Genomic DNA, 12955 nt, shown 5'->3' on the forward strand with positions numbered 1-12955 from the left:
TTGTCCTTAAATTCAGAATTCTTATAAGAAAATTGTGATTCTTTGAGCCGGAATTTAAATTATAAACTCTTGGTTCTTTTGACGTCTACACATTAGTAGATTTTTTTTTAAAATGCCTTTTTAAAGAAAATTGCCCCTATCCTTGTAGGCAGAAACGTCAGAATTTAAAAAAAAGGCATTTAAAAAAAAAAATTCTACTAGTGTGTAGACGCCATAATTCAGAAATAAAATTGGAAAATTTTGGTCCTTCGAGCCACAATGAAGATCAGAAAATTTGATACTTCCATTGAGAGAAGATCATTTTATAAAAAATTGGCAATTCACAAGTGAACAAAAGTCTAAAAGTTCTAACCTTCGAGCCAGAGGAAAATTTAGAAAATACTGGTCCTTCAAATCAGAGAACAAGTTGGAAAGTTCCACTCCTTTGAGCCGGTGATTATCTTATGATAAAAATCAAACAACACACACCTATTTGCTTCCGATAATCAACACTCTCATTCCAAGTTATGCAAATATTTCAGAAAATTGCGAAAAATTTCCATAAAAAAAATTCCTATAGAAATCTGAGATTGAGTGAAGGAAGCTCCGTGTGCTTTGCTTTCGACATCCCTCTCACGGGCACCGCGAAATATGAGAATAGAGTGCAGAAAATGGTACAACGAGAGCTATTGGCAACCTTCACGATCGATTGAACAAGCCACTCATTTTCCAATTCAGCAATTACACTACAATTTTAATTGCATGATTGGAGCAATGGTGAGTGTGAGGAAGACAAATAAATCAGTCTTTCTCACTCTCCTACTCAACATTGTTACCAATGTCACTTTGCCCAGTGTTTTGATACTTTTTTTTTCTTTCTGGCCAATGGTGAAAAATTCATGAGTGAGCGCCAACACCAGAGAATTGCCACAGGAAAAGCCTGATTTTGTAACATGGGTGATCACGTGATCTTGCGATGATGAGATCAGTTGGAGTGATCCGTATGCGAGTGATCGTATAGAAATGGGGGGCAGGAGGTAGGCCTGTGGGTGTGTTATGTACTTCAGAAATGATGAATATATGCTTGGGCCCGATACAGATTGTATGTGGAGAGAAGCATAGAACCACCAGCTGTTTATAAATAAAACTACATACAGTCACATATGATCAACGATCACTTTTTAATGCTTTCATACAAATGGGTGAATTCTCTCTTTTTCACTCGCGCAAGAATCCACAACTGCACATTGCTTTGGCAGAATGCGCGAGATATCGTGTGGCTCAAATTGCGCAATTTGACAGCTTCATTTTATTACGACAAACATTTCAAATGGCAAAAAGGAAAAATTCACTTCAAGCGCCATTCAAATATGAAGGGTCTTCCCATCATCATTAAAAATAACAAGGCATATATCATGTGCTTATATGAAATAAAAGCAACATAAGATCGCGAGATCGTCTCATGATCATCACATTTCATTTCATGTGACCAAGATTAAAATGCTATTTTATCTAAGACTTTTGACACTCTCTTTATTCCCCTATTGTAGGTTCTTTCTTCGCCCAAGAAAAACTAGGTCATCCTTTGTCCACATGACTCTTTTAAAGAATTACAATGATTATTTCATGTGACATCGTCTTTATTCTCAAAGCTCTTTCAATTATTCAAGCTGCCCTGGGGATTTTCAATTAATTGCCATACTTTCTTCACGCCTTTATTCTAAACAATTAGTATTGCAAAGTCAGTTGCTCTTCTCTACGACCTGTCCTCCTTAGTTCACCTAACCTATCCCCCCATTCAATTGGCTTATAAGCTAACTCATAAAGAAATGGTAATTGTAGGAATTTCTGAGTGATTGATCGAGAAATAAAAAAAAACGACCACTTCAACTTTTCCTCAGCAAATAAATAAGAGACCTAATTAGTGGCTACAAACTAATGTATCTTTTCTTCTTATATATCGCCACAAATTGCTAATAAATTGTTGTATACAAATGCACGATCACCATATTGGCATAGAAAGAAGTCAGTAAAAAAGACGGTGATTTCGCAATCAAACCCCGGCTTGATTTTGTATAGGCACCCAGAAAAGCGTTTCAAGGCATCTATTTCGACATTGCACTACACCACTTTGTAATAATTGCTTCATTTAGCAAAAGTATCCCTTCTTGGAAATGGAACAAATTACTGTTGGAACAATTTTAGAGGTATTATTCTGGGTGACTCACCCTCTTCTTGCGTGGCATCTCTTCGTTGTAGTCCATGACGATGCCTTCGTCAGATGTGGATAGGGATGTAGTGCGAATTCGTCCATTTGTACTGCTGGGAGCGCCCTCATCGCTCAGCGGTGGCGATGAGGTACCTGATGATGACCAGGAAGCCCCACTGGTGCTTCCAGGACTGGAGCCAAATACAGAGTGCCACTGGGAGACAACTACAGAGAGACATATAATCGAGGATTCGAGTAAGAAAGTAGCGATCTTCAAAATCAAAACAAAATGGAGTAAAATGAACCCCAGAATTGGATATAATCAATCCCAAAATATTATAGACTATAAATCCCAAAAATATACCAAAAATCGATCTCAGGATGGGATTCATAAGTGGGTCAATCCTATAATAATTTATTAAATTCAATTTATGACCATATCGACCGCTCCGACTAAGAAACGAACAACTCGCGCAGTAAGCAAATTTTACAGGAGAGCAATTTGGAACTGAGATTTTACATGCAGAGTATAGGATTTTTTAGATTTAAAATCTCTCTAACTTTGAAAATAATTATATTTCAAGTATAATATACACAGGGAAGGTAGAGGGTATAAAGAAGTATCCAAAAGCGAATAAAACGAATTTTGTAAAAAATCAAGTTGTTCGACATAATATTCTGAGTGGTCGATATTGAAGCAAATTGCCTACTCTTTTGTAGGAAAAACTGTCAAACATGGACATTAGTAATTGAAGATGTCAAATTTCAAAATGACTGAAAATAATAATGAATTCACTAACTTTAATCAGAGCCCTATCAGTCCCACAATGAAATTAAATCAATCAATAAGATTATTTATATACGCGAAATACTTTCAAAATAATTTTGTAAATACTCTCAATTGAAAGCTGATCTTACAACGGGATGGAATCAATCATAATTAATCGTTCAATTTCTATATGACTCAACACCATTTTGGGATTAAAACCCTTTCAATCCCAAAATCGGATAGCATAAATCTCAAAATTAGACAACTATCTTCAAAATGCTTTCGAATATTGCAAAAAATCTCAAATGAAAACCAATAGTACAATTTAATAAAATTAATCACAATTCAATTTTAAATGGCAGTACCATAATTTTTGAATCCCATTTTGGGATTGGAAGCCTTTCTATCCAATTCATTTGCGGAAAAATTATTCGGGTATCGCTTTCAAATTAGAGTGTAAATTTTTTAAATTTGCAACAGCCGAAGATCTTGCAGAATCGGTTTTTTAAAAGGTTTTCATAAACAATAGACCTAATCAATAAGCAATAACCTAATCTAGATCACGCAATAGAATCAGAAAAATCAGGCATTTTTGAGTGGTCTGCACAGGGTTAGTTAAAATTTTTCCGATTATATTATCGTCCCATTAATGCAGAAAAAATAAGGATACTTTTAGTCAATTAAAATAAACGTTTTTAAATTAAAATAATTCGATTCCAGAATTTCGTCGGTATTTAAAAAACAAATGAAGATTTAAAATTATGTCAAATTTATTTAAAATTAAAGTGGTATTGTCGTCATATTTATTAAAAGAAAAACCATTATTTCCAAAATCGGAAAGGTTTTCGGAAATTATTATCAAAATCTTAAATTTTTTTTCTTAGTTTAGTATGTCTTAGTTTCTGTAGAAAGTAAACTAATAACAGCTTATCGACATTGAACAATGAGAAAATTACTTATGAAATAATTTTCAAACGCAATGCGTATTAATTAATTTATAGTGTTAAATCACGAAAAGAAAATTTAAACTAAAGTAATTAATTAATACTCAATATGGCTTTTATCTTTTAAAATTATATAAAAAACACATGGAAAGATACTGAATATCTGACAAATCGTGCTGTTTGTGATTTTCCTATTTTTTCTAGCTTTTAGCTGTCACCACATAGTTGATTTAAAAATCTAGGTAATGGATGAATAATAAACCTTTCTTCACTTTAGCTCTTTAATTCCCTACTGAATAAAAGAAGTAAAGAGCAAAAGTCAAGAAAGGACTGGACTACACTGGTAAAAATAAAAGGATCAAATTGATCCAAATTTGATCCTTTTGCAAATAATGGATTAAATTTCGAACATTGAATGCACATTTCTCATATTAATTTGATCCATCTTTTCCAAAAAGATCAATTTGATCCTTATTATTCCGGCCATTACTTATAATATTTTACCAGATCGCCATCTCATAAAAAATACTAGGATAAAGACCTACTTTTTTATATTTAATTAAAAAGCAAATAAATACCTTTTTGTATCTGACAATATTTTATCATTATCTCATTTCTTTAATTTTTAGGCTTTAATTTTTGAACTTACGCATTCGATTTAGGGTGAAATAGGTCACCTTTGAAAAGGAATACTTTTAAAATTGAGCTTTTCTCTCCTCTTTTTAATTGGAAGTGGACCTTACCATAGTATAGGGTTGATACCCTGAATGATGACACTACCTCATTTGATACCACCTTGAATAAAAGGGTATTTTTTCATTATTACGATATTTTCGAATTATGAAATATATACAAAAGTGATTGGTGCATATATTTCACAATTCAAAAATATCATAATATTTAAAAAATACTCTTTTATTCAAGGTGGCATCAAATGGGGTAGTGGCATCATTAGGGGTAACCCCCCTAATTTAGCTCCATAAACCAATTCTGCCTCTAAATTACATTGTGATAACTTTTAATTCCTTTTAAGAATAGGAAAAAACCCAATTTCAAATGTACCCCGATTTAAAGGTGCCCATATCACTTCGTCCTAGCTGGGTTTCAAAAACTATACTTTTATCAAATCGTAATCTAAAAAAAATAATTTTGAAGCTTAGGTATATTAATCGTATTGAACCAGGGCGGAGCATTCTCATACATTTTCCGTACAAAAATATGGTATATTTTTTCTTAAGTGATTTTTTAGTTTTAGTATAAAATTTATAATGATTGCACGAGGATAACAGTTCCTAAAACCTATATTTTATAATAAAGAATTTTATTATAAATAATATATAATTATATGTATAAAGAATTTAAGAAAAATATACCATTTCTGAATTAAAATGTTCCATCCGTTAGTTAATCATCCTAGTATTGAACAAATACAAAAATAATTAAAACCAGGAATTCGAAAAAATGCACATAAATATGACAACCATTACGAAGTACCATTACGAAGATTGAATACCAGTTGGATCAAGTCGGAAGTTGTTGATCCTATCATCAATCATAATCATTGCTTAAATCGTGGCTTAGTCCGTCCGACAACTTGTGGCATAAATCAAAATCCTAATCATCAGGTTTTCGCTTAAGATGTATGTCAGACCTCTTAATTCTTGTCTGTCAGAGCAAGTTTACTTTTGCAAAATCCAAAGTTGCATAATGCACAGTGAGCCAAAAAAATTCATTTTATGGATTAATTGCATTAAGACTTTAGCACCTATTGGCCAAGTCAGTTCCAGGTAATGGTAGAGACTAGAGAGTAATAGGGGAAGGCTTTTAGGTTTTGCGCTTTCTGGCTTTGAACACTTTATATTTTTTATATATTTTTTAATGAATGGTTAATTAAAGAAATAGAAAAATACGAAGTGTTCAAGCTTTCAAGCTAGAATGTATGCAAAGCCTGAAAGCTATCCCCTACTTGGTGAAGTTCTAACACACAATATAACCCATTGTTTAATTTAACACCTGACTAGGTCAAACCTACAATTTTATGTTCACATTGATCCAAAATTATTTCAAAGCGCAACACTCCTCGTTCCCATGTTCTTTTACATCGGCCTTGCAAAGCTACTCTTGAAGCCCATCTCTAAAACCAAGGTCCTAACTTCAAAGGCTGTCCGATTAAGCTTGAAAGTCAAAACCTTTCAACTTGAAAGCTTCCCATAATTCATGTCCATTCCCAGATTCAATAGACATTTAGATCTTAAAGGCCAATTGAGAAGTACCCAAAACAAAGACATATCTCTTTTACCTGTACGTGGAGAATGTGGTGAACAGGAGAGACTCATGAGGACCAGAGCGGCATTGCATTCGTCCATGGGATCATCATCGTTGTAGTCATCTTGTGAATAGGAAGTGCGACGTTTGCGTGAACTGCAAGAAGAAGAATAAAATAGCACAAAACCATTAATTCAATGTATGACATACATCAATTGGGGGCTATTTGGTGAGATTCTATTGACACAGAAAATGAAAATGAATGGGGGAGAGTTGATGGTTTGATGCAAAAAGTGTTGAGATGTTAGAGGCCAGACACATGACAACTATCTCTTAGTGCAGAATCCAATATTCCCATCATTGTATCGCAATGTTGCTCGCATATGTCTATTTCGTAATAGTTAGCGAAACACTTTCATTGCGTTTTTTTTTTCTATATATACTAAACCATCCAGCATACTTTTGAAAATATTGCTTTGACTCTTGGGTGTTTAAAAGACCAAAAGTGGGTTAGTATGTTACGTCGCTTTTTTTATTAAATGTATCTCTCCTCTCTCATACCCATATTTCACCTCTCTTTCTTGCAACTTCAATTTTATTTCTTCATCGTTAACTAACGAAGCCACGGAATTGCCTTCTTGCTACCAGGCTTATTTGCTTGGCAACATGATTGTATTGGTAGGGAACTTTACATGGAACATGTGTTAAAATTTATATATATTTGTACATATTTGTGCTATGTTGGCAGTCAAAATGAAAATCTCGAAGCACGATTTACTTTGCACACCTGATGGGCAGGTTTCTGTTACGTTTCGTATGTATATTTTGCTTTCCATTGTGTAAAATCAACCAAAAAAAAATGCCAATACATATAATGCAATCAAGATATATATAGAAAACTGCAAATTCATCTTTTTCACCATCTATTTCAAAGATGAGAAGAATTCCACCAAGAGACTAACAAATTGCATTGTTGCACCAGACAATAAATACAAAATGAGATTTTATTGCAAATTGCATTTGAATTATGCTCTCCATAGCACCATGATCCAAACCACTATTTTTATGATCATATCGAATTGATTTTTTTTCCCATAGGGGCACGAAATATCACACGAAACATTGATTTACCCAATAATGCCCCTACGAAAGCTGAGCTTCCTCTCTTGAAAAACCATTGTCCTCCCTATCAACAGCATCATCCTGAATCACGGAAACCGTGATACCCAAAATACTGAACAAACCACTTATGTATACATCTCAATGGAAGGTCTCTTAGAGTGCTTCAAAAAAAAAAAGAACAACATAGGCAAGAAATGGCAAAAACATACTATATTTGCCTTGAATTCAACGCCAAGTCTTCAAATGACGTCACACCTCGCAAACGATAAACATATTTTTTTTTTGCACACAAGCCTCTGAGATATACAATAATATCTTCTACTATTTTTCCTACATTAAGCGGCCTTGCCTCCAAAACATCACTTGTAAATTTAGCTGCGTGGAACATCAAGCAAGAAAGTGCCATTGTCACAACACCATTTCGTGTATTTATCTCGCGCATAGAAAATGTGCCAAAAAATATGCGCACATGAAACTTCTTTTTTTTGTTTCTATGGCTTAAGTTTCAGCACAAGTCTCAATGAGATCGAGTGTCGACATATTTTTGCCTCATTCTTCTAGCACAATTCATCTGCCTCTAAAAAACATCCATGTTTGCTCATCCAATAAAACATAGTTTGACGTCGGTTTTGAGAAGCAATTGAGGGGTTACAAACTTTAACGGATTAAAAGTGACAGTTAATTGACAGATAATTTCTGTCAAATTCGGTCATTTTACGTCGTCCAATAAAAATTAAAGTCATTCTAAAGTTACGTATATAATTTCAAATTGACAATTACATTGACAGATCTTATCTGTCAAATATATTCATCTTTGATTTTCTAATGAAAGAAGTTTTACATAATTTTCAAAAAGTGTTGACAATTTGAAAAAAAGTGACAGTCATATAGACAGATATTGCCTGTTAGGTGTCATATTTCATCATTGCATAAAGTTTAAAGTTATTCACAATTTACGTTTATATTTAAAAATTGTCAATTACATTAAGAGATCTTGTTTGTCAAATACGTTCATATTTAATCTTTCAATAAAGAAAGTTTGAAATAATCCTCAAAAATTGTTAAAAATTTGATGACAGTTATTTTGACAGATAATGTCTGTCAAATATTTCTAAAGCAATTTTCAGGTAATCTTGACAATTTGAAAACGACAGTAACTTTAACAGACTAAATATACCTCAAATGCGTTCATATTTGATCTTCCACATCTTTCAATGAAAGAAGTTTGGAATAATTACCAAATATTGTTGACAATGTGAAAAAATTATAGTTATTTAAACAGATAATATCTGTCAAATAACTTTATATAACATTATACAAGAATATTCTCAGTAATTATAAGTAATTCCAGATAGCATTGACAATTAGAAACTGACAGTTACATTGACAGATAAAGTAAGTCAAATGTTTCCTTATTTTTATTACACCATTCAATTATGTTTAAAGTAATTCTCAGTAAGAGCTGTTGAAATTGACAGTTACAATGACATGTTAGTCCTGTCAAAAATTATAAATTCGTCTAAGAAAGACTTTAAAATGACCCTAAAAAAACGTTAAAAATTTGGAAAAGACAGATAATTGACAGCTACCATACCTGTCAAATTTCTACATGTTACATTACCCAATTAACTAGTTATTAAACTCATTCAAAAAACGGAAAGATTTTGAAAATACCAGTTACAGTGACAGATAATGTTTGCCAGATATCAAGTAATATTTGGGATTTCCTAATTTTCTAATTTTTATGAGAAAAGAAAGTCTAGTTTTACGTAAAGTTTAAGAAACGTTTGACAAATTACGAAATATGAAGATTTGAATTGATAGTTAGTTTGATATAATTGAAAGTTTTATTATATTCTGGATTTGAAAGACTAACTCCTTCTTTGCAATAAGACATAATTAGACGTTGTTGATAGGAAATAGAAGTAACTCATCTTTCACTGATTTGAAAATTACCATTAATGCAACTATAAAGATCTCTGTAAACAACTTTTACAGAAACAAGGAAAAAGTAGGACAACGATTTTGAGAAATTTAGTGACTATTTTGTCGCTTGACATTTACTTTGACAGCAAAAATCTGTCAATTGACTTCTTCTAAGATAAAAATTATTCTCAGAGACCCTTTATTCCCAATGATATGTATGATTTTTTTTTAGACAGATTGAATATATTAACGTCAATCTCCTTAAAAATTAAAGAGTTTTTTGTAATAGTTTTCGGCAATCTCCTAAATTTTTAAATAATACTTCAAATCTTTAAATTAAGTCTTTAAATGTTAATTTATATTGTACGATATTTAAAGCGTCAAATTTCTTTAGACCCTGTAGCCAAAGCACAACAAAGTTTACAATAACTAAATAATAAATAAAATTATTAACTAAAGTTTAAGCTTCTTAAAGTTTTATATTTAATTTTAAAGCTGTTACAATAAACTTTTACTTGTTTTAATTATTTATATTTTATTATTATTTATTTACGTATTGTTTTCTATTCCGTATTATTTTAATTATTATGTCTAGTACACAGTAACTTTTGTTTTGTAAACATGTCTTTGACATTTCAATGAGAGTGAGTGAGATCTAGACTTAGTCATCTCGCTCACTCTCATAGAAAATTTTGAAAAACAAAATTTATTGTGCGTTGGTCATTATAAATTTCTTTTTCAAATCCTTTTTGAAATTCTAAGTATTTTTTCCTTGTTTCGCGTTTCTTTCTTTCTTTTTAAAAACTTTTTAAAACTTCAAATCTTAATTTTTTATCTTGATTCATTATCTCTGACAAAGGTCTTTAATTTTAAATCTGGTTACGCGCTTTTCCACCGTTGAATATTTAAAACTGATTGTAAAATATGCATCTCAAAGCTTTCTTTATTCCATAATAGAGTTAAATATTTTGTCAACAAATTAGTTATTCCATGGATTTGTTGTTAGGGAAATACATGATCGCTTTATGACTTCATTAATTGTGGAAAAACAAACATTTTAATAAATATTGTCTTGCTATGAATGAGAGCACAATATAATTGTTTACAATACAATATTTACATTAAAGTTATGATTTTTATTTACAACTGACGTCAGTGCGATATCGTCAACAAGTTATCAAAATAGTTTTCACATTTTATAGCTGTTGCAGACCAATTACTATAAAGAAAAAAAATAATTAACCCGGTAATTAACGGTCAGAAAGTGTCACTAAATCACTTTTAAATGCAAAAGCCCATAAAATTACTAAAAGAATTTTCATGTTCTGTCTGACAAAAATTAAATTTAAATCCGCACCCATCCATGGTATTTTTGAAATATTTCCGTGTGATCCAAAGATAAAAATCACAATATGATTTATTAACCCCTCGGCGATGGCCCTCAAATTCCCAAAACATTGTCCAATTGAGGCAAAAATTCTTTCTCTCTTATGGTTGTTTATTGGGGAAAAAATGGCGTGTGTTGAGACTATGAAAAATAATATTTACTATTTTATTTATCATTGCGGCGTCATCATTTCCCATCTTCTTTTGCACAAATGTGTGTGGCCTGTTTTGCTGGATGCTATTGATGGCACGAATGCCGAGGAAACGTGCAAAATAGAGGCCTCCAAGTTGAGGTAAACAGAAAATAGCATGAGTTGTGATATTGGAATAGATTAATGGGCTTATGTGAGAAACTCTTTAAATAATAAAAAAAAAGAAAAATAAGGCGCGTTTTAGGAAGTGTTTTTCCCAGAGTGGCGCAAAAATTATTTAAATTCTAAATGGAGGAAGTGTGCAGAAGTATGCTAAAAAGTCACCTTTTTAGCAATTCCACGATACTTGGGACTTGTTTTCTATCAACGAACTTTTTTTTTGGTCATGTTTCTTGCTGGACGTTTGAATTGACGAAAAAAGCACCAAAAAATCGACGAATTATGTGTGGAAGCTTTAAAATCCACACCCGAAATTGTGTATTTAGAATTATAGCGTATAAGATTCGCGGTCTATTGTGTGTCTCTCCACATATATATTGATGTGAAGGCTATTTGCTAACTAATTATTTGATATTTTCAATGTTGACAAGTTGAGGTTTCCATTTGAGCCTGTTTTTTGCTTGACGATTTCTGCGTTGATTAGATCGAATTAATACGTCATTGACAAGTTTGTTTTGTCGCCTTTAGTGGCTATTGTCCACCAATGGCACACTAACCATCAAAATCTTCCTGGTTCACCAGCCGAATATTGAACACCTTATCCCTTTCACCTATAATTAAGTTCATATCATTTAACTTTCTGATTCAATTTTCAATTTCATCCCTGTAAAAAGTGCCTCGAGTTGATTGGACTTCCATGGAAATTTCTGTTCTGAGGCTTGAACATTTCTAAGAGAAATCCATGCAAATTCCATTTATAGAAATTAGTGTGAAACAATTTGGAACAATCTTGGAAATATTCGGTTGCATTAAGACAAAATATCAAGAACAAAATAAAAATTAAATGGTAAAAATTCCAGGTTTCCGGAATACTCGAATTCACGAGACGGAGACGAGACTTTTTTTAGCCGACTAACTCCCAATTAAATCGATATATAAATCATAAAAGTATTACAAAATCAATATTATTTAAAAATTGCACAGTTTAGAATGTTTTGGCAAGAGTTGCAAGGTTTTATTTTAATAAGAGACTGTGTAGTCTTTTCAGTTTTCGGTGTCCATCGCCGTCTTAGCATTGGTGACCAACTTCCAGAGTAAAACGGTGGAAAAGCTCTTTCTCTGATTTTAAATACAAAGCATATATGGACAAATACAATCAAGAATAAAATATCTGCGAAAATGAACCATAAAATGTACAAAAATTGTAAATCACAATATCACTTGTCACGGGGCAATCATCTTACAGATAGACCCCTAATAAAAATAAAAAAAAGAATAAAATAGTACAATATAGAAAAGTAAAGCCTTAACTGGTATTTTATCAATTCAATACAGTTTGAAACTAAAGCGGCCGAATTAAAAATTTCAAGACCTTTCAAAAAAATGCAAACTTATCCAAGTCGGTTGAGAAATAAAACCTGTGAATCGTTGGATTGTTTGAATTTTGATCTTCAAAAATTCAAGATAGCGATTAAGTGAAATACTTAAAAATCTCACATTTTTTATGTCATTGATATGAATTCAAGAAATGTATACCTCAATCATTTTCAAGACATAGCGTAGATACGAATAACTGCACTACCGGGCTGACTATGCACCCCAGTTTTTCGTAATGTTCTTCCTTAATTCTAGAACTTTGGATTCGTCTAATTACCAAAAGATCACTTAAAGACGGCCTAAAGATCATGCTTGAGTGCTAGAATTAAAGAAACGCTTCTGAAAAGCAGGGCTGCAAAGTTATCTGCTCTTACGGTATCCAAAAATAAGAGAATTTGGAGGAACCGTTTCCGTAATGAACAAAAAACATGGTTTCAGAGAAGATAAAAATGGCTACAGAATAAAGAAAATTATTTTCCGATTTTCCAATATTTTCCAAAATAATAATATCAAATATTAAGTAGTATATTAAAGAATATTCTTTTATAAATTGTTTTAAATTCTTAAAGTTGCAAGATGCAAAATGATTTCTAATTCCTGGAATCCGACTTTTCCAACACATTTCCATGCTATACGTAGAAATGTCCTAAGGAAGTCCATGTGAATT

At 32.0% G+C, this 12955-nt stretch overlaps 1 protein-coding gene across 2 annotated transcripts in view; it reads right to left on the reverse strand.

Annotated features, from left to right (window-relative positions):
* Window positions 1-12955, reverse strand: part of LOC129798863 (zinc finger protein 395) — a 157068-nt gene that overhangs the window by 75318 nt on the left and 68795 nt on the right. For both annotated transcript variants that reach the window (XM_055842309.1, XM_055842308.1), the window contains exons 3-4: window positions 6201-6322; window positions 2208-2413 (exon numbers count right to left, since the gene is read on the reverse strand). In XM_055842309.1, coding sequence (XP_055698284.1) covers window positions 2208-2413; window positions 6201-6322 — 328 coding nt within the window. The remainder of the gene's footprint in view (window positions 1-2207; window positions 2414-6200; window positions 6323-12955) is intronic.

Source organism: Phlebotomus papatasi, chromosome 1, assembly GCF_024763615.1.
Source record: "Phlebotomus papatasi isolate M1 chromosome 1, Ppap_2.1, whole genome shotgun sequence".
NCBI lineage: Eukaryota > Metazoa > Arthropoda > Insecta > Diptera > Psychodidae > Phlebotomus > Phlebotomus papatasi.